The following is a 27,659-nucleotide window of genomic DNA, read 5'->3' on the forward strand; positions in this document are numbered from 1 at the left end:
GGAATTACATTACTTGATGGGAATAAGTATTTTTTGCTCTTTACTAATGATTGTAATCGAATAAGTTGGGTTTATTTTCTAACAAATAAGTTAAAGATTTTTGAAAGTTTTAGAAAATTCAAGGCTTTTGGGAAGAAGCAAAGTGAAATTTTCATAAAGACTCTTTGCATTAATCGAAGAGAAAAATTTTTACCTAGTGAGTTTAACATTTTCTGTGAGAAACATGGCATTCACAAGGAATTCATTACACCCTACACTCTAAAGCAAAATGGTATATTGTACTATTGTGGATATGGTTAGAAGCTTGTTGCAAGTGAGAGGACTACCAAATCATTTTTAGGCTAAAACTATGACAACTACTGTTGACTTGCTAAATCTTTCTCCTACAAAAATAATCCTCAAACAGGCACCTTATGAAGGTTAGAGAGGTATGAAGCCAATAGTGAGCCATTTGAAGATTTTTGGTTGTGTATTATAAGATTCATCACAAACTTAAAAAATCTAAAAAATACGTTTTTGTGGGATATTGCACTCAATCCAAAGCATATCGTCTATATAATCCTCTTAGTAGCAAGGTGATTATTGGCAAAAATATTATCTTTGATGAAGATATAAATTGGTAAATTGGGAGTGGAATGGTATAAACGAGACAACTCAAATTTTGATTCTAAATGAAAGTGAGACTCCAAGCAAAAATGCAACAAATGAAAGTGTTAAATCAATCCCACAAACTCTTCAGTCAGTTTTTATTCACTGACTTCCACATTGCACTCCTCACCTCCAACCTCACGACATAGCAATTTACCTTATGTAGAAGAATTTTCAGATGAAACACCTCAAAGAAAGTTTAAATATTTAAAAAATATTTATGAAACTTATCAATTTGCTTTTCTTGTTTTAGATTTTACAAGCAGCAAACCAAGAAGAATGGTAGAATACAATGCAAAATGAGATGATGGCAATCTAAAAGAATGAAACATAGGAAGTGGTAGATCTGAAAGGCAAGAATGCAATTAACTTCAAATGGGTGTTTAAAATAAAGTACCATACTAATGAAACCATATAAAAGCACAAAGTTTGGTTGGTGGCGAAAGGATGCTCGCAGCAACAAGGTATTGATTCAAAGAATTTTTTTTCGATTGCTCGATTTGAAACTGTGAAAATTATTTTAGCTTTCGCTGCACAACTTTATTAGCCTGTTTATCAATTTGATATCAAGTTTGCATTTTTAAATGAAAACTTGAAAGAAAAGGTGTATGTTAGTTAACCTCAAGGTTCATGTTCAAAGACAAAGGGACAAAAATGTATAAGCTAAAAATAACATTTTACGGGCTAAAACAAGAGCCATGGGCATGGTATAGTAAGATTGATAGCAATTTTTGTTATAATGGCTTCACCAAGAGTGAGGATGAGCCTACTATTTATGTGAAAAAGAAAGAAAGAAAAAATCTTATAATTGTTTGCCTTTATATTGATGATATTATTTTATTGTTGAATTTAAATCTAACATGATGAAAGAATTTAAGATGTTAGACATGGGTTTGTTGCATTAATTTTTAGGTGTGGATGGAATTTTCATTTCACAAAGGTTATGCAATGGATTTACTCAAAAGATTTAATTTGCTCAATTGCAATCTAGCTGTCTCATGAATGAGAACTTACAACTTGAAGATGGTTGAAAAAGACTAATACAAAAACTTTTAGAAGCTTAGTAGGACGTTTGATTTATCTGACCTATACTAGACCAAAACATTTTCTGTTGGCATAATCTTCAAGTTTATGCAAAGTCCCATAAAATATCATCTTGGACCGACAAAAAAAGTGTTAGCTATATTACTGGAACTAGTGATTTTGAGATTTGGTATTGACAAATTACAAATTTCAGATTATATGGATTCATAGATAGTGATTGGGCAAGTTTATTGGATGATAGAAAGAGTACTTCGATAAGTGTTTTCACTATTGGATCAAGTGCTATCACATGAAGTTCAAATAAACAAGCTACAACAACTTTCTTATCTTTAGAAGTTAAGTATGTAGTAGCAACTTCAAAAACTCATCAAGCAATTTGGATTAGAAGACTTTTCGCAGATCTTTGTCAGGTTCAAGATAAAGTAACTAAACTTTTTTGTGATAGCAAGTCAACAATTACTATGACAAAGAATTCGACATTTAACAAAGCCCATAGATATTTGCCTTTATTTTATTCGTAACTTAGTTGTGGCAAAATTAAAATAGAGCGTTGTGGAACGGACGAGCAGTTAACAGATCTTTTCACTAATGTACTTTTAATAGAGAAATTTTTTTACTTGAAATTACGTCTTGGAGTATGTGATTTTGAATTAAATGGAATGTTGAAAAGTGATCCAAAATTTAGTTCACGATTGGCTCAATGTCCTAATTTTTAAGATATAGTTGGTAGTTAATTATTATATGTGATTGATTCAATGATTATCTCTCAACTAAACCATTATCTATTAACTATTTTATTTTTTATATTTCACATTCTCTAGTTAGTTGAGTTTTTTACTTATGTTAGTTATCTTATAAGTCTATTAAGAGGTTGGTTGAATTTAATAAAAACAGTGTAATTTATGTGCAATTATCTAAAAATTGATTCTTTCTTTTGTCTAGGTGATTTAATTTTAGTGAACTTAACTCCTTCCCCGACAAAATGATCTCTAATGAAGCTAGAATGGCACCATTCACTGACAAACCTTTCTCTTGACAACGAGGAACTTTTTAAAATGAAACTTCAAAGAGGGTAGTCACTTAATATCGAATTATATGCGGAGGGCAAACTGGCTTTAGACAAAGACTTGTTGAAAAGAACTTTGCCATGTCCTGGAAAAAGGGTACAAGGTTAATAATTAAGATCTTTTCCGAACAAACAACATTTTTGGTGTTTTTCCTTTTTCATTGTTGATGATTTCCTATTCCTTAATTGGGGGTTCTTCATGTACAGGTGATGAGCTTAAAGTGTGCTCATCCCTTTCCATGCAACTAGAAAAAAGAAAGTGAGGTTAACATCTTCATTTGTATGGTAAGAGGCTGTTCATTGATGTTGTAGTTTAAAATGCAGTACAAATGCTAATTGAGGTTCCCTATATTATTTATCAGCTTTCAAGTGAATTGGATTTACATTCGATTTTGATATATAAAGTTAAAGAGGTCATTTGACATCCTATAATTTAAAAAAAAAATTATTCCTTGAAAAATTAAAAAAAAAAGTGTCGTATAACTCCTAGTTGGATCTTGGATTCGACTTTAAGAACTATAGAGCCAAACTTGTGTTACCCAAGTCCAGCTCATAAACTACCCATAACCCTTATAACCAGATTAATCGGGTAGAATATTTACTAAAGTTTTGGTTTAATATGTTTTCTCAAATAAAAAAGTTTAGTTTAATATGTATTTTTTTCCAAAAGAAAAAGAAAATAATCTTCATTGTCATCGTTATTATTAATTTATTATTATGCTAAATCACGTCAAGTTTCAACTCTGGTGTATATCAAGTTAGACTTTTCGTGTGGCACCTGAGGTAACTAAATAGTACTATTATAGTCGTATTTTGTTTAAAAAATATTAATTAAGTTATTAGTGAATTATAATTTTATTAATGAGCATAAATATATAAAAAAATTAATATTTTTTATAAAAATTATTTATTAATAAAATAATATTATTTGATTTATCTGATAAATAAGATGTTATCATATAATTTACTAAAAATATAAATAATTTGATAACAAATTAATTATAAATTAATTTTTTTAATAAATTAATACTAATACGTTACATTGCGTGCGAAAAAAAATTACTAAAATATAGTAGTAGCAATCAGTTTTGCTTGATCAACCTTGCCCTTGGTAACAGAACAAAAAGCAGGAAATACGTTGTTTATTGAAAGAGCAGGAGCTTTGGACTGGAGCAGTCGTGGCACGTGACCATGTTTGCATCCATAGCAGTGAATGAAATGGTTGATGGATGCCTGCCACCCAAATTCAACCCCCCCAAACAAAAAGAAAAAGGGCATTGAGATCTTGTCCCACGTCACCAGCAACCACGACGGCCCCATACTGAATACCTGCATTGGATTTTATTTGTCAGTACAAGTCATGTGATCTGGCCCATCCACTAGGATTAAATTAAGTTTATATTTGTAATGTGATCGATGACGATGATGATGGTTGCGTCCATGCATGTTGACTGAAAATGAAAATATGTGGAGGAGATTAGTTTACGAAGCAGGCAAAGTGGATAAGCAAGCGAAGATGAGTGGAGGGTAGCTTCCGTTTCCCGCCAAAGCGGCTGACGTGGCCAACACGCCGACATTTTCCCGCCTAAGTACCTTTTTTAGGTCATATCTAAAGCGATGAACGACACGTGTACCCGCGGACAAGTGTCTGCCATCTGTTGGGTTTTCCATGATGATAAGGATTTTTACGGGGGCCCTTCCTTTCACTCCCCTCCGCTATGAGTTGTTTGTCGCAAGTGCGCGGAAAGTTCTTGTTTGCAGAAACGTTGTTTCCTTTCTCTCCCTTTTTTTTTTTTTTTAATTAACAGGTGTCCGCTGTATGATCGTTGATGACGTGGTTCTGAGGCCTTGCTTTGCTTTATCACAACCGACAATTCCGCATTGTAAGCACCAGCACTGTGACTACGATTTAGATGGTAAGTGGAATGGAATATTATCTTTCATCATAATTTTTCAAAGCAACGACAATATTGTATAACATTTATTTTCAAGTATTAATACATCTCAGTCCCTTATGAATTTTATCTTGTTTTTGTTGTAATACGATCTGGTTTATTATATTTTTAATTAAATTTAAATATCAATTTTAATAAAATTAAATCAATTTAAATTTATTATTATTATTTTAATCATAATTATAATAAATTTTATTATTTTTTTAATCTTATCACAATCAATCTCACTATTTATCAAAATAAAATTTAAATTTTAATCATTTTTTTTATAAAAAAATTAAGATTTATTTCTTCGCACATATATAACAACACCAAATGAGAGATTTTTTTTAATAGTTAAGGTCCTTGATATTTAAATTTTAATATTTTATAATAAATCACATTATTATTAACGATATGATGATCTTTTATTTATAATTTGCTTTAAATTTTTCACAAGCAAAATACAATAAATAAAACGTGTTATAATGCTATCTTTCAATAAACAGATAAAAAAAACTATCTTTTTATGAGTGAAATATTGCCTTTTTCCTTTCCCATTCACACCATCAAGGGCTAATTGCAAGTCAAAACATTTTTAATTTTCTATAAAATACAATTTTCCTTTTAAAAAATATTTAGCAATTTAACTAGAAAAAAAAGGGAATAAAGCAAAGCACAAGTAATATCATTTAACAATATAGAAATAAATCCCCCAAATTTCTGATAATTAAGAAATAAAATCTCAAATTTGATTTGATTACTTAATTCTTCAATTTTATCATTAAATTACAAAAATACCAATATTTTATGCAAAAATCTATAACAAAAACAGCGAAAAGGTAAAAGCGAAGGAATCCAAGTACGCAACATTGTAATTTGACACATTTCTAGACCCAAATATTACGACAATCCAGCAATATACCGTACACGCCAAGAAAACCCTCCCTCGCCGACTCGCCGGGCTTCATTTTCCAAAAGAAAGCCGCGGACGTCGGACACCAAATGACAGAGTCTTTTTTAGGGAGTATATTAACATTTTTATTTTCAAATGATTTTTAAATTTTTGTTTTTTCTTAAATCTCTATTATTCCCAATTTGCCTTAGCCCCAGTGTACATGTAGCTGTTAAGGAAAAAAGATAAGATAAGATGATGCCCACTCACACGTCAGTAATTTAGTTAGGTTTGAATGTTGTTGTATTTTTAGTATAATAGAGTTAGAATTTATCGTATTATTAATTAATTTTAAATATTAATTTTAATAAAAATTATTTAATATAAAAATTTTTATAAATTTTTAAAATTAAAATTATAATAATAATTATTATTTTTAATATTGCCGATCTTGCTCTCCATTAAAATAGAAGTGTGACCACTTAAACAATATCATAAAGTTCACGTGACTTAAAATATCTTATGTAGCGAATAAATGAATTGAATGTGTAGGAATAAAGATTTTAATGTATCACACTCTAGGGGAAAAAAAAAACTCCTCTATCCCCACTCGGACAACTCAAGCGTCAAATCAACACGCCATCAGAAGGGCCAAACTTAAGGCGCCAAAGTTAATGCGATCGTCGGCTCGAGCGTGGGAGGCAATCGCGAGTGGGAAGTGTTAGTCAAAAGATATCGGGGTAATTGAAAAATATGACATTGAAACATGATATGTATGACATGGTAAGATTAGTAAGGAGATGATGGTTGCACATGACCGCTCGTTCTCATTTTTCATTTTCATAAATAAATAGGTGAATTAACTTTTTATTATAAATATAAAATTCTCCTTAACGCCTGATTGCTGACTGCTTGGGGAAAATGTGTAAATGATATATTATTATTATTAATAAGTTATTCGGATTCGATTAAAATAAAATTTGAATTCGATTCGATTATAATCGAGTCGAGTTTGAGTTCGAATAGTTTGATTTATCGATCAAATCGAATTCGAATATTTTTATATCTGATTCAATTAGTTCGTGAATCTAATCAAATTTTTATATTTAATTTTTTTTATTATTTTAATTAATAAAATATTTTGAATTTGAATTTGAACACAAATAATCAAACTTTTATCAAATATAAAAATCGAATTTATTTTAATATTAATCAAATTTAATCGAACGAATTTAAATAATTCAATTTCGATCACAAATCAAACTTAAATTAAAAAATAAAATTTAATTAAATAAAAACATCAAATTAAAAATCGAGGTCAAATTTAAACTTTTTATTATATCATATCAATTCGATTTGAGTAGAGTCCTAACATTAGAGAAAGAGACCCAAAAAAGAGTAGAATAAAAAATAAAAAAAATCCAGAGTCTGTCCACAGCCACTGGAGAGAAAAAGAGATAGACCCCAACAGGAAACTAATATATTATTTTTATTTATTTCTAATTTTTTTTAGGGAAATGGAAATGCTCTTTTGGATTTTCGATAAATAATTAAAATATTTATTTATGATTTTTTTTTAATAAACTTTCTTCCCTATAAATTTGACTCTATGTTAACATCGTTGGTCTGGCATATTTTGTACACTGTTTTTCACTTTAGTCTCCACCTTGAGCTCTATTTTAGCTGATTTTTGTTATGTCATAGAGTTAGATAGAGAAATCAGAGCCATAGATTTGTAATCCTTTTTTCTCCTATTATATCTAGCAGCATCTAAGAGATCTTTGGTTTTGATATCTCTGAGAAGGCGGAGGGGGCCTTTGGTGAGAGTGTTGTTGTTGTTGTGATTCTCTGGTGGTGGCTTGGGTTGCGCTTTCGAAAGTTGAGGCTGATTAGTGGATTTATGTCGGCTGAGTTTGATTTGGCTTTGATTGGGGCTCAGTTGCAGCTCTGGCTTTCATCTTCTTCAATTGTTTGTTATCACTTGTTCACCACTGCTTTGTTGGTTTCTTCTTGCATGATTCTCTGCTTCTGCAGGCAGAGACTGAATCTTGTGTTCCCGACTGTTTCGATGCGTTTGAGATCAAAAAGGTATGTCATCAAACAAACCCTGCCTTTAGATTAAAAACCCTTTATTTATTTCTTATTTTATTTTATTTTATTTTTTAAATCTGAATCCAGTGTTTCCAGTGTTTTGATATCGGTTTTGTTTTGTTATTTTATTTGTAGGACTTGTTCTGGAGTAGAGTGCTTTGGGGGGTTTCACATAAAAGAACGATTTTTCTATCTGTTATTGTTTCTGAGAGGGGCTCATACTTGATACTGCTTTGATAGTCTCAGATTTAGTTCCTTCTTATTTCTCCTTGATTTTGTTTTCATATTGGTCCACAATTTTCCGGGTAGTTTTGAGGGGGGTTTTAGGTGAGTTTACCGTTTTTGCTGCTAAAAATGCCAGAGCCTCGAAAACAATCCATGAATCTAAATAAATCCTGCAAAAAGTCTAAAAAAATCCTATCAATCTTGACTGAAGAAGAAATCCAAATGACTAGAAAAATTCGAGTTATCTTTCATGATCCTTATGCCACCGATTCATCTTCAAGTGAAGATGAATCTGAGAGAACTGTTGCTAGAAAGGCCCCAAGGGGAAAGCGTGTTGTTCGTGAAATTAAAGTTCCTGCTCCGGGTTTGGCTCCTCAGTCAAAACCCCTTGAATCTGAGGGTTCTTCTCAAGACAGTAACTCTAAAACCCCTACTAGCAAGAAAAGGGTTTTGAGTAAAACCCTTGAAGACAAAGCTCTTGTGGCTAAAACCAAAAAACCTGTTGGTGTTCGTCAAAGGAAGTGGGGCAAATGGGCTGCTGAGATCAGGCATCCCCTGAAGAAAACCAGGATTTGGTTGGGAACTTACGACACCCTTGAAGATGCAGCCAAGGCTTATGACGCTAAAAAGCTCGAATTTGAGGCTTTGGCTGTTGCCGCTGCCGCTGTCTCGGCTTCCTCCAATAAAACCAATGACATTTCATGTTCTGCTGCTGCTTCTCACAATAGTAACTCTGTTACTTCTACTTCTGAAGAGTCTCAGAGTCTATTATCACTTACTTCGCCATCATCAGTGCTCGAAATGGATACTTCTGCATCCGTTTCTGTCTCAAACAACAATGATGATTGTGGGGATGCGAACAAAGAAGGATTTGATGCAAACTTCGCCAATTTACCAATGCCTGAAATCTCTTTCATTGATGATCCATTGCTTTCTAGTTCAGTTGCGCAAGAGCTTAACTTAGATGCAGAGCCTGGTGATTATCTGTCCCTCAATGATTTTGGGATGATATCGGGGGATTATTGCAGCATTGAAGATCTCAATATTTGTGGGATCGAAGGCAACGAGCCTAGCGAGCTACCTGATTATGATTTCGGCACTGATGACTTTTTTGGCAAAGAAGTACCCCCCCTCAATATTGCTTGCCCATAAGTTTTGCAGTTAAGAGTTAGTACTATTAATTTAATATTATAAGCCTTATTGGTTGGAGTCCGAGTAACTGAGTTTTTAATTAATGTTGAAGGTAGAACAGATCTCAGGGACTCTCCAACATGAGTTCTTTTTGTGAGTGACTTTAATTTATTTGTTTGTTGTGTTAAAAGAGGAATGAGCCCTCTTCTTCTGGGGGATGAGAAATCCTTTGGGTTTTCCTGTGCTACAGAGCCGTCCAAGGGGTTCAGCTGTATGACAAAAGTGCTTTGATGTGTTGAAGAGTTTCGATAGTCTTTTTTGCTCATCCTCTCATGTTTAAGTTACCATCTATGGAATGAAGTTTTATTTGATATAATTTGCATCCTCGTTGATATATTGTTGTGCTTACTTTAGATGAAGCATTTGATTAATTAATTGACTTGGTCATGGCACATTGGTGAATCTACCCCTTGACTAGTGGTATATATTCTCAGGTCAATTCTATTATTTTCAAATGAGGGTGGGGATCTATGAGTTGGAACTGAAAATTACACAATGCTTTGTTTCCAGGGGAAACGCTGGTATTGATTTTGTGTTTTTGCTGCTTATGTGTGGAGAGGGAAGAAGCAAAGTTGGAATATTTCTATCTTTTTTTCTTCTAATTTCAAAACTTCCTTTCATAAAACGTAGAGAAGATTGTACCATAAATGGATGGGCCAAAATTGAATCTCTTATGTTGTTTTTCATTTTTCATTACCCTTTTGTCAAGGAAAGCATATCTGCAAATAGGGGGTGAAAATGATGTTCTCTCTACTCGCTACGACCTTTCCTTTCAGACTTAGCTGGATTGCATTTCTTATCCTCTGCACGCTTGTGAGTTTGGTGAACACGCCTTCAATGTCTTCTGTTACAGTGATTCGATTTTGTCTAGAGGTATGTCTGTTTGATAGTAACATTAATGTTCTCATTTTTAAGCTACTTCCATTTTTCCAACGTGATTGATTAATAAATCCTTGATTTTACCACTATATTATTATTAAATGATAAATATCTACCCGATTCGATAAAAGTTAATAAGAATTGCTGTATAGGTGTAATCTAGACGATATTTTTGAAGATTGTTATTATCATCTCGCTGTCAGTATGTAGTGATATCAAAATGATTTTTTTTATTTAAATGTCATTTTCATTATGTAAAAATAAAAAATCATGTTAATTTTCAACGATGTATTCGTTGCACATTGTTGCTACTCAGACGGGAATCTGATTGGGACGTGGCGATTAATTATTTAGTGGAATTGATTTGATTTTGCCATAGCGCAGCCACTTGTGGGGTCTGCAAACAGTTTTGAGGTCAAGGTCCCAAATTTCTTACAAATAAAACAAATCATAGATTGAACTTTCTTGTCCTCAATTTTTTAATTTCAACCAATCATAAAAACTCTTTAATCAATCATCGAGAAATATTTGAAGAATAAAATCCGAAATACAGCAAACGTATTATATAAAAAAAGTAAAATTAGTTGATTATTTCTTAGATTAATTTGTATATTATTAAAATTAGTAATTAAAAGTTGTGGATTTGAAAGAGTTTAAGTGTATAATATATTTTTTAATAAGATATATAGTAAGATAAGAAAAATATAAGGATAAATTAGAAATTAAAATAATAATAATAATAAATAAAACTAATGGATGCATTAGAAGAGTTCGCCTAGAAGGAAAACATATGCTATTTTGGCTTCAAATGCTTGGTCGGCTTATGGGGGGTTGGTATCGTTAAGATTAATTAATTTGAGGGACCGTAATTGGGCTGACTTTCTTTTTATTGGTTGAATTTGTATTTGAATTTTAGCCATTTAATTATTTTTCTAATGGGAACCAACCCAAATATGTCACGCCAACCCAAAATTGGATACCATATTTGTCTATCTCATGGTGCATATTTATTTTCTCATTTGTTCCCTTCTGTATTTGAATAGTTAAGTCATAAGGTTTTGTTGATTTGTGTTAAGGATCTGAACAAAGTGAACTTTGGTTATGGGCTAGGGACGACTATAAGTACAATTCAACGTTAAATTCATGTTAATAAATGTTCTAACAATTAGAATTTAAGATTTATATTCAGAGGTCATGAATTTGAATTCCAAAGAAACAAGAATGAAATTTCTATGAAACAAAAAAAAAAAAAAACTTTTATGTGTATTTAAACTCAAATTTTAATTTAGTTAATTTAAGTAATTATCTTTAATAAATAATATTTAATATATTTAAAATTTAAAATTTTTTTATTAAAAAAACTCACTTATATACGAGCATCCTTAGGTATTTTGCATTAAGAATGCCTTGGGATGCGGAAAGAACTGCATTTCTTGCAAAAACAAGTGGTGTTAACAGTGTTTGAAAAAATAAGGTGACTTAGAAATCCATGTCTTGGAGACTTATTGTTTGTCCTATTTAGACCTAATTTCCACCGCATTTCAATTATATATTAGTTTAAAGTGATTTAATTTCAATTAATAATATATAAGAAAAGCGATAAATGACTTAAAAGTGAAGTTACTTGGATTAAACATTTAATAAAAAATAATTAAACTCAGTTGATTGCTATAGTGATTGTTGATTATATCTGTTAATAATTAGCTAACTGATAATAATAATTTTAGTCACAAAATGATTATATTGCTTGATTAGCTTGTAAGCAATGCCACATGGGGCCCATCATTTTTGCACCCCTTAGGATGCCTCCACCATCATTAACAGAGCTTGCCATAGATCCTTTTTTATTTTTTATTTTTTTCTAAAAAATAGTTTTTGTTTGTCAGCAAGGGGATTTGGATCTTTTCCCTTTCCAATTATAAACTATATTTCTAGAATATTTTAATTAACAAATAAATTACTAATTTTTATTTTTATACTTTTATTCATGTTACATAAATGACTATAATTATTGGATAAGTAGAGTTTTATACTATGTAGGTTAGGGAAATTTTTTTTAATTTTTATTTACCTTTAACCTTCAAAATTTTTTGTATAACATGTTAAGAGTTGGTGAAATAAGGTTTTTTTTAACATGAAAAATTGGAGCAGATTTTCAAAGGCCCAACCAAGAAACAAAGTAAGATCTAATTGTATTTTTTTGAAATGAAGACCAAATTGGTTTGGTCATACATGTACTAACTCTGAGTCCAAACCCAAGCAAACCCTTTTGTAGATGAAGGGAACCTGAGCCATGGGCCAATTGGGGCATGAGTAATAAGCCCAAAAGCTTTTGACTAGGCCAGAATAGAGAGCCCCAGCTCCGGGACATCAATGGTTTTCACATTCTTTTTTACACTCTTTGCAGTCATTATGTTCTAATTCTTGAGAGTAAATGCATGTCAATACAGAAAAGTTAAAAGAGCTAAAATTCATTAGAATCGAGTTTATAATGTTGCTGGTGAGTATTCTACTCAATTGAGACATGCTCTTTTCATTTTACATAAGTTATATTCCCATTTTTATGATGTCACAATCTCATATCGAAATAATTTGAACATTTGTTATGATATATATGTAAAAATTTAAATTTAAATTTGTGAGTAACTTTTTGTTAGATAAAATTATAAGACTTTCAGCTCAAAATAAATAATATCTTGTAGATTAGGTACTCAAAGTAATTACCAGTCAAATTAGAGTTAAATGCTACGTTGTGGGAATCACTTCTAGAATCATACGGAAGTTAAGTGTTACACGATAAAAATTACTTCTAAAATTTTAATATCTGGTGTGATTCTATAACTTGTGTATAGGTTGTGTTGAGCTTATCTAATATTTGGTGTGATTCGATAAATCTGTATACTTTGTGTGTCAAGCTTTAACGGAGAGAGTTCGTAATACTACAATTTCACATAGAAATAATCTGAAGTTTGACTATGATATATATATATATATATAAATTTAAACTTAAATTTACAATACTTTTATTTAAATAAAATCATGAAATTTTCGAATCAAAATAAATAATAACTTGTAAATTGAAGGTATGTGTCCACAATTTCTTTACCAAATTTGGAAGTAAATTTTCACAATAAGAATATGATACTAAAATCATTTTATTGTTTGAACTTTTAAATCAACACTTGTTTTATCCCAAAATCGAGTATAAACATTGAACAAGTTAAGACATGACAAAATGTCTTGTCTTAATTGACCAAAAAAATTACAATCAATTATAAAGCTTTATCTCATTGGGTAAACGCATGTGTTGTTGGGAAATTAAGGCTCTCAGGCATGCAGAACAATTTATACCCATGAAAATTAAGTCTGGGTTCTTTTAATCTGATCAAGTTATACATATGAAACAAGTGAAGAAACTTCATTGTGAAAGTGGCTTGAAGTGACTGTATTAGTCGAATATATATGTGAAAAGCACAAAGGAGAGCCCTCCAAGCAAAAAACAACCGAATATAAATCTAGAAAAATTAGTCAAATTAGGCCACAAGCCTACCCCAAGGCCCTTCTAGATGTAATTGCAAACTAGTAAAGAGTACCTTGAAATGTTTTGGGGGAGTAATTAAGGTTCATTCATATATATATATATATATAGATGATATAACCTTAAATGCGCAAAGAAAAAAAAAGAATATCAAGGGCTATGATTTATGTAGATGCTGCATACCTTCCTAGCTTTAATATTAGATGGGATGGGAAACAGAAAAATTATTTGGATTAAAATTTCTATAGATATGTCAAAGGTTACGACCCACGAGTGAACAGCGAGTAGCAGAGCCGTGTTGTCGACAATGCATGTGACGAGCAATTGGGGGTGGCTATATACCTCACGAGTGAGATAGAGTAGACTTTCTTCCCTAGTTTCTATGCACAATTCATGCATTGAAAAACTTTATTCAATTGCAACTCCTGTCAGGCATATAATTTATTGCACTATGTATGCCGCCCTTTTACCTTTCTCTTCTGCACCAAAATATCTTCTTCCACATTCCATTCCTTTTGACTTGTTTGGCAAAAGTTTTGCTGTCTCACCCAGGATACTTCGTCTATGTCATGTTATGTGTAACAGTACTGCATGTGCTTCTATCCATGTATAAGTAGACAGTGATTGTGCCAACACTCACAATTAATGCTGAAAATATTCAAATGAGCAACTTCTGGCCATAACTTCCATGTTGCAATGCTATGTCATTTGTCTGATCAAACTTCTGTTATTGAAAGGACCTTGACAAATTGCTTAAAGAAATGAACAAATTTGTGGTGATCATGTGCATCGAATAAACTCATCAGTCGTCAGGATTTTGATGAAAGCTCTTCGAGTATAAAAACAATTGCAGTCTGATCATACGAAACATGTTCAGACACAACTTCAGTGGTGGGCATAATTCTGTCTTTTATCAACAGTCACTTCTGACATCGTATATATTCATTAAGGTGTCATCCTCTCATTGGATGCAAGTTGACCAATTACGATCAAAATCTTTGGTAGTCGAGGGGGAAGGCCCATGGTCGAATCACCAATTTGTGTGTTATACAAATTAGGCTTTGAAAACTAAGTTTTGGGTGAAACGAGGATAAACATAATTTTTGTCAAGGACCAAGTTTCTCCTCATGTTACAATTGGTGGCGATAATCTTTCAAAGTCCTGTCATAATCTAAAGGGAATGTGTAAACGTTCTTATGATGCTTATGCAACTTGCATTTTCTAGCTGGTTTTGGGTGATCAATCTTAATTAAATTTGTGAGACTGAAATGCTTCTTTTACCAATTTGATTATAGCTGTCAGCTAGCACAGATTCTGCAGAAAGAATGTGGCTTAGAGTTCAGCTTTAAATTAATTTAACTGCCTATATGCTTGATCAGGTGAAGTATGTTGCTGTTCTCCAGAGATTTTTCAACTTGCCTTCCAAGGAAAATGACTTGCTTCGACCAAGTTTTACTACGTGAAAAACTATGTAGTAGGATATTCGAAAAGATTTAGCTAGCTATTTCCATTGACTTTTAAATTGAACTTATATATATATATATATATATATATATATATATACATATATTACTGTAAGATCAAGCAAGAACTGCTTGATTTAGTACTCAACCAATTTGTATAAAAACCTTATCATATCTTCATATATATATATATATATATGTAAAAATTATTACACAAAAATAAGGTCATTGCTAGAGCCGATAGAGATAAGGAGCCAATAAGAAAAAAGAAATCCTCATGTAAAGCAGTCAGCAAATTGTAAGCTTTCAACCCCTCCAACCAAGAATTTTTCTTCCAAGGTCCTATATAGCTTAATTTAGAAGATCACCGTCCATGGTCGTAGTACTAGCCAGGCTAAGTGGATGATGGTGGGTATTTCCTTAATTAAAAAAGCTATAATTTGACTCACTTTCCATCCTCCATACATAAGCATTCCTTTACGATTAAAACTCTCTTTCAAAAAAAAAAAAAAAAAAGGCTTCTTTTAACCAGTCTTTGCAAATTGCAACTGGGATTCCATTCATTTGTGTAAATATTGATTTTGGGTTTGGGAAATAGCACTCATGTGTTATCAGACGGCCACAAATGTATTTGTATAAAGCTTAAGCTGCTATGTATTCATGTCATCGTCATCGCTTAATAAATTCCTGAACTGAAAGTGAAGGCCTAAGCTTAAAGATCGTGTGTACGCGGATTAAAGAATCAATTCTTTGTCTTAATTATATTTTAATCAACAATTTTATAACAATGGAAGGATTTGATACTTCCCTCCTAATCTTCATCTCCTCCTTATTGGCAAATATATGTTGGGAATAATAACTCATATCCTATACTAGATTTTTTTGAGATTAATTAGATATTGTTTGATGGATAAAAAAACTCGTAAAAAAAAAATTTTATAAGAAAATAAATTTTTAATAGACAAAAATTACTTGCAAAAAAAAAATTCTAAAAGAAAATAAATTTTTAATAGATAAGTTTGTATAGTTATAAATAGATGAAGTCTCTACAGAATTAGGTATGAGAAAAAGATGTACGAGAGTAGTAGGGTTTTATGTGATAGACATCTCATAATATTACTGAAGATTTACGTCTTATGAATATGTTTGTTTATATGTTTGTGAGTGAGTTAGAGGAGATTGAAATGATTCACATGATACGATGTATTGGTGCATATAAATATGTATTTGTTTGTGTTAAATGAGTGTACATGATATGTGTTTGTTTATGTTGAAAATATTCCATAAGATTATAAAAGATTGAGAGGATTAATGTGTATATTTGTATGTTTGTGAGTAAGCTAGAGGATATTGAGAGAATTCACATAAATATAATGTATGAGTGCATATGAGTATGTATTTATATGTGTTAAAATGGTGCATATAGGTATATGTTTAATTGTTAAGTGGTTAATATAATTTGATATATGTTTGTAATTCTCTACAACTAATGGATCTTGTATCTCATTTGTGGATGTAAAATCACGTTAAATTATTATTTGTTTGTGTATTTGATTGATTATTTGATTATACTTTCGTTGGCTTGATTAAGTTGGGGCTTTTTTGCCTGACAATATATATTAGAGGAGATTGAAAAAGTTTACAAGTATTAATTGTTGAATAATTGATATGATTTGATGTATGTTTATAATTCTTCACAACTAGTAAATCTTATATCTCATCTATAAACGTAAGTCGATTGAATCAAACCACATTAAATTGTTATCTCTTATATATTTAATTGATTGTTTGATTATACTTTCGTTAATTTAATTGGGTTAGAGCCTTTTTGATCAACAATATGTTCATCTTTAATCTTTTATTATAACCTAGCTATAAGTACCTAACTTTTTTTTTATTTCTACCTCACTATGTTTTCTTGTGGAGTAATGTCGACTTCGAATGAATGAAAAAATAAAATTCAATATGAAACTGTAAAAGAAAAAAGAAAAAAGAAAAAGTAAAATTCTCGTTAGAATATGAAACTGTAAAAGGAAAAAGAAAAAGAAGAATTCTAGTAATGCAAAAGGTTTCCAAGGGGATTAATCCAAGTCATTTTCTAAAGAGTCTAGACCATTCTCTCCAAGTTGAACGCAATGCCCTTCCTTCTCCGCTCTTTAAATACCCTCCACCAGTCATCATCCTGCTTTGCTAATCAAAGTTTCTTCTCAACTGAGATCCAATACAACTTATACCCAAGTTGATCGAGAGTGAGAAAAAGAGAGAAAGAGAAATGGTGGGTTCCCCTTTTCTCTTTTTATGTTGCCCTCTCACTCGCTCTTTGTTCTTGCTTTGCTTCATTCAAACAACAGACAAGAAACCTGTATTGCTTTCCTGTTTACTAACTCCTCTTGTCTTGAGTTTTTGCCACAGGAAGGAGGGAACCAGGATACCAGATGGGAAGGCTACGCGGATTGGAGGAATAGACCTGCTTTAAGAGGCCGACACGGTGGCATGCTTGCAGCCTCCTTTGTCTTGGGTTAGTAACCTATCAACCAAATTCTCCAAAGCCCACCCTTTCCTTTTTGCTTTTCAGTTTTGACACAATTCAAGAGTCAGCTTGCGCGGGCTACTTTATTTTTCCTTTCACTCTCTGATATGCTTTAATGATAAATTTGTTTGTAGTTGTGGAAGTGTTGGAGAACCTGGCGTACCTGGCAAATGCCAGCAACCTGGTGCTGTACCTGTCAAAGCACATGCACTTATCTCCATCCAAATCGGCAAACAATGTCACTAATTTCATGGGGACTGCCTTCCTTCTGGCATTGCTTGGAGGCTGCTTATCTGACGCTTTCTTCACTACTTATCACATCTACTTGATAAGCGCACTCATCGAATTTCTGGTATTAAGTCACTCTAAATTCCCACTCCATCAACTACTTTGAAATTGTGAAATTTTTGTTTCATTGATGCATTTGATCCAAGGTATAGACTTTGCATGAAAGATCAGTTCTTTAAAAGAAGAACAAAAACATATAAAACAAAAACACACGGGCAAAAATATGAGTGATGGAAGCATTAAAGGTTGGGCTCCCTGAGACTTTGGTACGTAGATCCAAAGAAACACCCAATATGAAAAAGATTTATATGAAATTTTATAGCCGAAGTTCATGAATATTTTTATGAAAAATGAGTAAATAAAATTAAAAATTAAAATTGATAAATTAAAAAACTCATCATATAGATTAATTATGTAAATTTAAAAAAAAATTTAATAAATTGTGATATATTTATTAAATAAATATTTTTAATAAAAATATTAATAAAATTTTTATCGTTAAATAAGTATCGATTAAAATTGAATTATAAATAATATTTTTTATTTTTTATATTAAATTATATCAATTTATCAATTAAATTTTATATTAAAAATTTTATTTATTTATTTTTAATAAAAAACCTTACGAATTTCACTTATAAAAACTTTATATAAATTTTATCTACCATCTGATTAGGTACAACTATCTGAGACCTTGTGATAAATGCCACATAATCAAAACTCGAATATATAATTCTAAGAAAAAAAAAAAGGTCTATTTCAATCGTTCATCACATAACAAAACTTACAAGAACATTTGATTATGTTAGTTAGGCTTTGAAATGATCATATTCCTTCAAAGAATTACCCGACGCCTTTTCCATTTATCTTTTTGTGAAAAAAAACAAGCATCAAATTTTATGTCCAATTACATTGCGAAAAGGCACATAAAAGATAAAATTCAGACGTGGGGCGAGTGGGTCCCTGAGTAGGCCGTTGTTGGGTCCCTTGTACACCAGTCATGGCACGGATCCAATCAAAGCCCATGCCTTAGGGGAGGGGACCCGTTTAAAGCTTCTGTGTCGTGTTTTCGACAAGGGAAACACCCTTTTCTCAGTTTTAGCAAGGTAGCAACATCGACCTTGTCTTGTTGCTTTAAAATATTGTCTCTGTGGTAAGAACTTTAGCTCGAAACGTGCCATCTGAAAGTCAAATCGTTGCAGCTTTGGCTGCTGCTGGAGGACACGTTTGTCCCACAAGCTCGTATGGCCTACGTCTAAAATACGGTAATTTTGATCAACCAATGACTGTACAGTAAGTGTGGGGAAAATAGGCGAAGAAGAAGAAGAACATCCAGGAAAAATCATATCCATTTATACCAACATTTTTCTTTGTTCAAATGGGATTTTCATCCAAAAGTACAAATTGATAAAACCATAAAAAAGGAATTTATTTGCTCATTTTCTGCAGTTCATGAACCATGTGTGCGGCTACTGGTATCGAAGTGAGAAGCATGCGGTCCATGCCCACATGCACCATTTCATTTTATAAAGCCAAGTAGCCAACAACCAGCTTCTTTACAATGACATTTCATTGAAATTTTGACAGTGCAGTCCAGAATCTTTTGTGTGGCTATTGGCTAACACGAGGTTAAGGGACACTCTTTGTTGAGTTCTTGAATATTCAAGTCAGTCAAGTCAGCCCAATATGTTGCACTTATCCTTTAGCATTGCTGCAGCTTTTGGTTTTGGATGTGGAAATAGGATAGGGAAACTGGCGAATAGGTTTGGTCCATGACTGAACTCTTCTAACCTATCTACTAAGGCCTTCAGTTTTGAGTTTTTATTGAGTGTTTTATACGGTCAATTCACACTTACACTAGAGGCTAGAGCCAAAGTAGGGTGTTTTCATTTTTTTCCCAATGTATGAGCGATGGCCTATGAATAAAAAATTGCCCACTTTTTTGGTACCTAGAATTGCCCTTCTCATGATAAAACTGGAAGTTGGATTCAAGTTCAAACAATTAAACTAGTTACTGCATTGGTGAACTTAAAGTCATTGTTATGTTTGAAAAATACTTGAAAACAGGTTTACCATGTTGAAAAGGGAAATTCAATGGAAACATCAATTCTTCTTATGAATGACTTGAACTCATCTTGGTCTAGCCAGGTACTCGTAAAGATTTACAGACAACAAATTAGAAATGCTGGATACTGATCCTGAAAGTTATTCAAATTCATAGATGGCGACTGGCGTAGCAAACATTTTATGGTTTATTAATTATATATAGCGTACTTGCTAATTATACTTGCCTAACAAATTCTGGCCATTGGAACAGGGCTTGATCATTCTTGCCATGCAAGCTCGGACGCCTTCCCTAAAGCCTCCAGAATGCAATCCGTCCACCCCCTCCAATCCATGCCAAGAAGTTGGTGGTGGGAAAGCAGCTATGCTTTTCATAGGCCTTTATCTTGTGGCACTTGGTGTTGGAGGGATAAAAGGGTCTTTACCAACACATGGCGCTGAGCAGTTTGATGAGAGTACCCCACAGGGAAGGAAGCAAAGATCGACCTTCTTCAATTACTTTATCTTCTGTCTCTCATGTGGTGCGCTTATTGCCGTAACATTTGTTGTGTGGATTGAAGATAATAAGGGATGGGAGTGGGGTTTTGCCATCTCCACAGTTGCAATATTGTTGTCAATCCCAATCTTCCTCGTTGGCTCAACATTTTACAGGAACAAAATACCCTTTGGCAGCCCACTTAAAACCATTAGCAAGGTAAACTTAGGATGCTAAAGAAAATTCATTCCAATAAGCACCGGGACAAGCCTGCTTTTAGACACTCTACCTTGATTCCTTTCACGAAAAGAAGAAATAAGTAATTGTTTTACTTCAACAGGTTTTGGTTGCTGCTATGCTGAATAGTTGCATGAGCAGAAGTCCACGCAATGCAATTGCTTACCTGGCCGCAAGCCCTTATTATCCAACTGAAACCAGCAAGGAAGCAGAAGACAATGCGAAACAAAGTAAGCAGCCGGATCAAATCCCAACTGAAAGCCTCAAATTTCTAAACAGAGCGGTGGTGAACAAGCCAGCTAACCCAGCATTTGAATGCTCCTTGCAGCAAGTAGAGGAAGTCAAGATTGTGCTAAAAATCCTTCCCATATTTGCTTGCACCATTGTTATCAACTGCTGCCTAGCTCAGCTCTCCACATTTTCCGTTGAACAAGCTGCTACTATGAACAGTAAGCTTGGTTCATTGAAAATCCCACCGGCATCCCTGCCAGTTTTTCCTGTGGTCTTCATCATGATCCTAGCCCCAGTTTACGATCACTTCATTATCCCATTTGCTCGGAAAGTAACAAAAACCGAGATGGGAATCACTCATTTGCAACGAATTGGAATTGGTTTATTTCTTTCCATTATAGCCATGGCAGTGGCAGCTCTTGTTGAAATTAAGCGAAAGAGAGTGGCAACTGACTCAGGGCTGCTTGACTCTACCAATCCATTACCCATTACATTTTTTTGGATTGCTTTGCAGTACTTGTTCCTGGGGTCAGCGGATCTTTTCACCTTGACAGGGTTACTAGAATTTTTCTTCACTGAGGCGCCCTCAAGCATGAGATCGTTGGCTACATCTCTTTCCTGGGCTTCCCTGGCAATGGGGTATTATTTAAGCTCGGTAATTGTATCAATAGTAAATAACCTGACTGATAACTCAGGGCACAAGCCATGGCTCTCTGGTCATACAATAAATCATTACCATCTGGAGAGATTCTACTGGCTTATGTGCGTTCTTAGCGCATTAAATTTCTTGCATTACCTTTTCCGTGCCATGCGCTACAAATACAGATCAGCAGGACCTACCAAGTAAAACAACCAGGGGCAAGTCTGCGGTTGATTTGTTCTGCTCAAGCAATTGGCTTGATTAAGTTAAATGTCGCATCTCGGTAGAGAAAGAATTCAGACCAATGCTGCAATACAAACTTCAGCCCGATGCTATCCAATTGCCAATTACATAAAAGCCAGACTCAGTACTTATCAAATATTGTTGTTAAGCCAGTAAATAGGCTACTATTTCAAATCAGTGATGGCTATCGCATCTGATATTTTTGCTTACTAGATATTTAGCTTTCCCTGTTGAGCCTTGCGTTTGCTGCTCTTTGTTTAGCCTGTTTGGTTAGTTTTATTCTCGATTCTGGTTTGTCTTTAGCTTCCTTTATACCAGCCTTGGCTGTTAATAAACTTGATCATTTAGTTAGGGATTAATTGATTGAAGCATTAACCACTTCAACTGTTAATGGAGTCAGCAGCTAACGGGCCAACAGGAAAAAATATTCAATGATTTTTAATGTAAGAAAAATAAAAATTAAAAGCATAAAGATATCATTAAAAGAATCATGTAATGTAATACTTTTAGTTTTAATAATTAAAATTTAAATGCTTACAATTTGGGATAAAAATGTGCTCCTAGCCAAATTATAATTTGTTTTATACTATAATTCATAAAAAAAAAAAAAGAAGGCTCAAATTTGAGCTGCTTAAGAAGCTTATTGACCTGATTGTGCTATCAATGTGGTAATACTTCTATTTTAATCTTTTTTCCTAAAAGAAAATCATTATGTAAGAAAAGAAAAAAAAAACAATTATCTAAGCAAGTTGTACAGTCTAAAAATCACATCACCTTCACCCAAACGGCGTGACTAGGAATCCCAGAGTGGACCACGAACAGCATATAATAACCCGGAGGTGCCACGTTAGCATTGGTGGGTCCATCCACCACCAGTTTGTAATCAACCATCGTCGTTTGAACCACGCTCGCCGTATTCAAAACGACCATGCGTTGGTTCATCCCGATCGAGTGCGTCGTAAACGATGGCGATATCAGCGCCACGAACGCCGCCCCCCACTTGTAAAGCGACAGCGAAAAGGAAACCCCGAATCTCTGCCCGTACGACACCGTATATCCCGACTCCACAGATAAAATGAAGGGCCTCAACGAGTTGAATTTAGGATCCAAGTAGTACGGGTTATAAGCCTCCAAACTCAGATCGGTCGGGTAAATTCCAGTGAATACATACCTAGTATGCGGATTGCTCCCACCCACTAATATCCTGCCATCTGGCAGAAGGAATGCTACGGAGTGGTACATTCTCGGGATGTTTGACGCCGACAAAACCGTAAATCTCCGAAATGGATTCTCGTTAACCAAATAAAGAATCGGGTTCAGAACCGGGTTTACGGCATCCTCCCAACCAGCAGTCCCATTAGCCGCGCCATTGATAATGATCACATCACCCGTAGGTAACAGTATCATGTCCGACATGACACGTGGCATGGGCATGAACTCCATGAGCCATTGTGGATTAGGGTCGTTCACTCTCAGCCTGCCGCACGTCCTCGATGCTTCCATAAAAACCTTCATCTTATCCGCCTTCAAGAAAGCCCCCGCAGGTGCACCGCCGCACACTAGCACCTCCACCACCGGAGGTCCTGCCCAAGACAGCTTCAAAGGAAGCATGACGGAAGAGCCGGTGCTGGGATAGTTTCGTTTATCATCTCCGGGAATCAGAGGGAACTGTTTTAGAACAATGCTTCTTTTATAATCAAACAAGATTGACTTTTTGTTAGCGAAAATGAAGAGATTTCCATCTGGTAATAAATGCAAGAAAGGATAAAGGTTGTTCTCTTCAGGGTCCTTAGTTTCAACCAAGAAACGAAGGTAAAAACTCTTGTTGTTGAGGAAGTCATCTTTAGGGTAAAACTCGTAGGTAAAAACCCTTCTACCTCCAAGAATAATGACTCTTCCGTCTGGTAAAACTTGGTTAGTAGCGTACCATCGACGGTCCGTAAGGCGAGTAGTGGTGAGTTCGTACCAGTCGCAGGCATAAGTGTCGCATGGGGTGAACGTGCGGATCACGTGATCGCCTTCATTGTATCCGCCGGTTTGGATAAGGGTACCGTTCGGGTCGAGGGAACCGGAGGAGCACCAGGTGTCCGTTAAGACGTGGAGGGGACTGAAAGTGTTGGAAACGACGTCGTAGATGACGGAGTGGGCAGTGCAGTCGTTTTTAGGACAGAAGCTGCCGACAGGTAAAGAGAGGTTGGAAGGGCCGACGTCAGTACGGTCAAAGATGATAACTTTGTTGTTTGGTAGGAGTTGTACGTGCATGGCGGAAATACCTACGCTTGATTGTAGGAGCTGCCAGTAACCTCCTGATACTATCGACGAAGCTGAAGTTGGGGTGACGAAAACTGAGGGGTTAGCTTTAGTTAGCTCCAAGAATGAGGAAAGAAAGTATAAAGAGAAGAAGATGATGAGAAAAGATTGGTTCTTGAATGTCATTTGAGCTGGTTCTTGATGGAGTAGATCAGCTGGAACAGGATAGAGGATAGGATTTAACTGGGTATTGGTTGGTGTAGATGGTTTAAATTTTTGGTGATTTTATTACTACTACAAGTAAAGGTATTTTAGTAGGGAACAACAGATTGCAACATGTGATGCTGAGTTATAAAAATTAGTACTTTAGTAGAAAATTTGATGAAATGAGAAAAGGAAAGATTAAAAAGGACATGATGTGCATGCTGCTAACAATGTTGGGAGGAGATTTATATGAGATTCTGAAGCATATATGGGTTGGATTCATAGTGCAACTGGCAGTGTGAGATGGTAATGGTTGAGGAGTGTGGACTTTGTTGTCTCCAGAAAAAGACGCTTTTGGTTTTTCCTTTGAAGAAAGGAAAATGGAATGGAAGATACTAGCAGATTGCAAAATTACGATTTGATAATTATGGGTGGAAATTATTATTCTAGAGGGCCAAGTTTGCTCGTGAATATCTTTGTCGGATCAGCGGGGGTTCAATTCGCGGCACTGTTGCTGTTGCTTGGGAAGCTGACATGGTTAGCCAGGCTGGCCAAATCTTGATTTGTAGCTCACAAGTTGCTAATGGGCCCCAATGCACTTGTACTTTTGTGCAGCGTAGTGTTGGCTAAGGCGACCAATTAACCTATGTTTCTTTCACATGACCATGTCAGTTTCTTCTTTATAATTTTTGGGGAAGAAAAATTTGAGCTTCAACCCTTGTTACAGATTCAGACTTCAGAGTTAAGGTTCAGGCAGGCGTTCAGCTGTCAAAGTCATTTGTATATATGTTTACCGCAGATCATTTATCATAACAAATTGACTTGCTAATTCAAGACTGACGTTTAACCAATTGAAGATCCTCTCCCCTTTAACTCATTGAAACATTTTTTTTAATATGAACAATGTTATATAACAATGAACCTCTGCAACAATCTCATTTTGATTATTCCTTTTCCTTCTCTAAATTTAGCGTTTTCTCCCTTTTAGATTTTGTCATTTCGGCTACTAGATGAGATTAGAAATGGTAGTCTCTGCTATAATGAGATTACAAGTGTGAGGTTGGATTCAAGAGTTGGTGAGTGGTACACAACGGCTGCATGGAATAAAGTAGGGATGTAAATAATATATTAGCATTCATAAGTTATTTGGATTCGATTATTATCGAATTAAACTTAAATTCGAATAGTTTGATTTATTAATCGAATCAAATTCGAGCATTTTTATATTCGATTCGAATAATTTATGAATCTAATCAAACTTTTATATTTTAATATATTTTAATTATTTTAATTAATAAAATATCTCAAACTTGAATTTAAATTTGAGTACAAATAATTAAAGTTTTATTCAATATAAGAATCAAATTTATTTTTATATATTAATTGAACTTAATTAAATGAACTCGAGTAATTTAAATTTTTATTTAAAATTAAATTTTAACTAAAAATATAAAATTCAATCAAATTTATACTGAATTTCGAATATCAAATTTCTAATTGAACTCAAATTTGATTAATTTGACTTTGAGGAGGCCTGCAGGCCCAACACCCGTTGATTAACTCCTCACTGCAACCTTCACTGCACCAACAGCGCTAAGTTGCCTCATCTCAGGTCTCGGCCGACGTCTATCCTGGTTTGAAAGATTTTCGAGACACTATTTTTTTGGCATCGATAAATCTACGAGATTTATTAATTTGAGTTTAATTTCTGAATTAAAAGTATTTGGTTCAAAAATTTTAATAATATTAGAATCTACTGATTTGATAGAAATATTAGTAGTATTGATAAATTCATAAATCGCTGATCAATTAATTGAAAGATCATGTGATGTCGATTCGAAATCAGAATTGAATATTTTGATTCGAAGACATAAACATATAATGGAAGATGAGAATGTTTCAACCATGTAAATCCAATAAGAATAATGGAAGATGAGGATATTGCATCAATTATTACCATGGAAACAAAGAGTGAAACATCAATTAAGCAGAGCAGATATTGGATAACAACCAGTTCCAATTCGATTAGATATTTGAAAGAAAACTATGAATTGGATTTTGATAAAAAGGCAGTAAGCACCCTTGTTAAACTGCTATTGATGAACATATTTTCACACTAAATGTACAGTTGATAGCAAATATACTAGTATTAAAAGCACATCGAATGAAAATTTTTTTCATAGCAGCTCCTTAGTGCACTAGTTACTCAGTTTAACCCAAATACTAAAGCTATGTTACATTTAATTAGTTCTAAAGCTCATAAACCACCAAAACCTTACTTGCATCAAATGTTTGAACAACTGCAACTGATCAATCAATAATGGCTACACACAAAAAACATATCTAAGAAAACGAACCTTTACTACCCGATTCCAAGGACAATACACGACTCAGTTCCATCAAAGAATCGGAACCCACTTCCTTCCTACATGATCCAAACACAATCTCATTCAAACCCGACCCATCCTCACTCAAACTCACCCCTCCATTCCTCCTCTGTTTGCTCGTAATCGGGACCTGAACCGCCACGAAATGAATCACCCACCCCATCTTCTTTCCCAAAAACGAGACTCATATGAAATATCATCCAAAACGGTGTCCCATTTTTACGGTAATTAAACAAAATCGACCTGAGTACCCCTCTCTTCTCGAATGGCTAACCTTATTTCCATCACTGTTCTTCGATTAGTTTTCGGACCCTGAAATTTCTTGCCATTTTACCCGATCACTTCTTCTTGGGAATAGCCCGACATCTTTAAGAAGCCCCAGCTCGAGAAAACGATAGGGTGGCCTGAAATTGAAGGATCCGTGATGGTGAAACTGTCGGGTAATTCGTCGAGAGCTTCACGAATCCATTAGGAGTAACGGCAGTAGAAGGATTGTTGGATTAAATCCATTTTTGTTGCTGTTGTTGTTTTTTGAGGCCTTTGATTCTGGTTTTCCTATTGGAACCAATCCCATGTTGGAGAATCTTACTACTGATACTCTTATAAAGCAAAGAGATTGGAAACCACGGAACAATATGCTGCAGTCAAAAAGGAAGTAGAACACAAATACTACCGTTGATCTGTCTTTCTTTTTATTATTTTTACTTTCAATAAATTGAAATGCCATTTTTTTTATAATAAAAAAGAGAAGATGCTCTAGCTGTCGAATATAGTATATGATTTTTTGCTTTTATGTTTAATATAAAAAATAAGTAAACAAAGATTTATATGTAAAACATTTTGAATTTGTCACTTAAACTTAGTTCGAGTAATAATAAAGATGAAGTAGAAGTTTGATAAAAATCTTCTGGTTATAGTGCTTTTTTTATATATTATTATTATTATTATTCTAAGCAAATAAATTTGGTGAATAATAAGTAATATATATTTGAAAATAATATTGATTTTTTTACCAATTTTAAATATATATTTTTTATATCAGCATAATATATTTAATAATTTTATGATTGACCTCAATTATATTAATTATATTCGAATTGTTGAATAATTATAATAGATGATAACATTATTATTTT

At 33.6% G+C, this 27,659-nt stretch overlaps 3 protein-coding genes and 1 pseudogene across 3 annotated transcripts; 2 read left to right on the plus strand and 2 right to left on the minus strand.

Annotated features, from left to right (window-relative positions):
• Window positions 1-7,215: 7,215 nt before the first annotated feature.
• LOC149518630 (ethylene-responsive transcription factor ERF119-like) lies at window positions 7,216-9,410 on the plus strand. Its single transcript, XM_089760475.1, has 2 exons — window positions 7,216-7,675; window positions 7,814-9,410. The coding sequence occupies exon 2, from the start codon at window positions 8,033-8,035 to the stop codon at window positions 9,053-9,055; it is 1,023 nt and encodes a 340-aa protein (XP_089616601.1). The 5' UTR covers window positions 7,216-7,675; window positions 7,814-8,032; the 3' UTR covers window positions 9,056-9,410.
• Window positions 9,411-17,125: 7,715 nt separating this feature from the next.
• Window positions 17,126-22,039, plus strand: LOC111282059 (protein NRT1/ PTR FAMILY 4.6-like). Its single transcript, XM_089760476.1, has 5 exons — window positions 17,126-17,249; window positions 17,387-17,492; window positions 17,639-17,856; window positions 20,110-20,550; window positions 20,672-22,039. The coding sequence occupies exons 1-5, from the start codon at window positions 17,247-17,249 to the stop codon at window positions 21,644-21,646; spliced, it is 1,743 nt and encodes a 580-aa protein (XP_089616602.1). The 5' UTR covers window positions 17,126-17,246; the 3' UTR covers window positions 21,647-22,039.
• Window positions 22,040-22,307: 268 nt separating this feature from the next.
• Window positions 22,308-24,185, minus strand: LOC111282060 (glyoxal oxidase-related protein). Its single transcript, XM_022869979.2, has one exon. The coding sequence runs from the start codon at window positions 24,116-24,118 to the stop codon at window positions 22,448-22,450; it is 1,671 nt and encodes a 556-aa protein (XP_022725714.2). The 5' UTR covers window positions 24,119-24,185; the 3' UTR covers window positions 22,308-22,447.
• Window positions 24,186-26,006: 1,821 nt separating this feature from the next.
• LOC111282061 (protein TWIN LOV 1 pseudogene) lies at window positions 26,007-27,033 on the minus strand (annotated as a pseudogene).
• Between the last annotated feature and the right edge of the window lie 626 nt (window positions 27,034-27,659).

This window comes from Durio zibethinus, chromosome 5, assembly GCF_047325235.1.
Source record: "Durio zibethinus cultivar Kanyao isolate XHJ-2024 chromosome 5, ASM4732523v1, whole genome shotgun sequence".
Taxonomy (NCBI): Eukaryota; Viridiplantae; Streptophyta; class Magnoliopsida; order Malvales; family Malvaceae; genus Durio; species Durio zibethinus.

Bases quoted from the DNA above. Each gene is read 5' to 3' on its own strand.
- LOC149518630 (XM_089760475.1), top strand. From the start codon at position 8,033: ATGCCAGAGCCTCGAAAACAATCCATGAATCTAAATAAATCCTGCAAA.
- LOC111282059 (XM_089760476.1), top strand. The intron at 17,857-20,109 runs GTATTAAGTCAC...CCATTGGAACAG, and splicing joins GCGCACTCATCGAATTTCTG to GGCTTGATCATTCTTGCCAT. The intron at 20,551-20,671 runs GTAAACTTAGGA...TTACTTCAACAG, and splicing joins CACTTAAAACCATTAGCAAG to GTTTTGGTTGCTGCTATGCT.
- LOC111282060 (XM_022869979.2), bottom strand. From the start codon at position 24,118: ATGACATTCAAGAACCAATCTTTTCTCATCATCTTCTTCTCTTTATAC.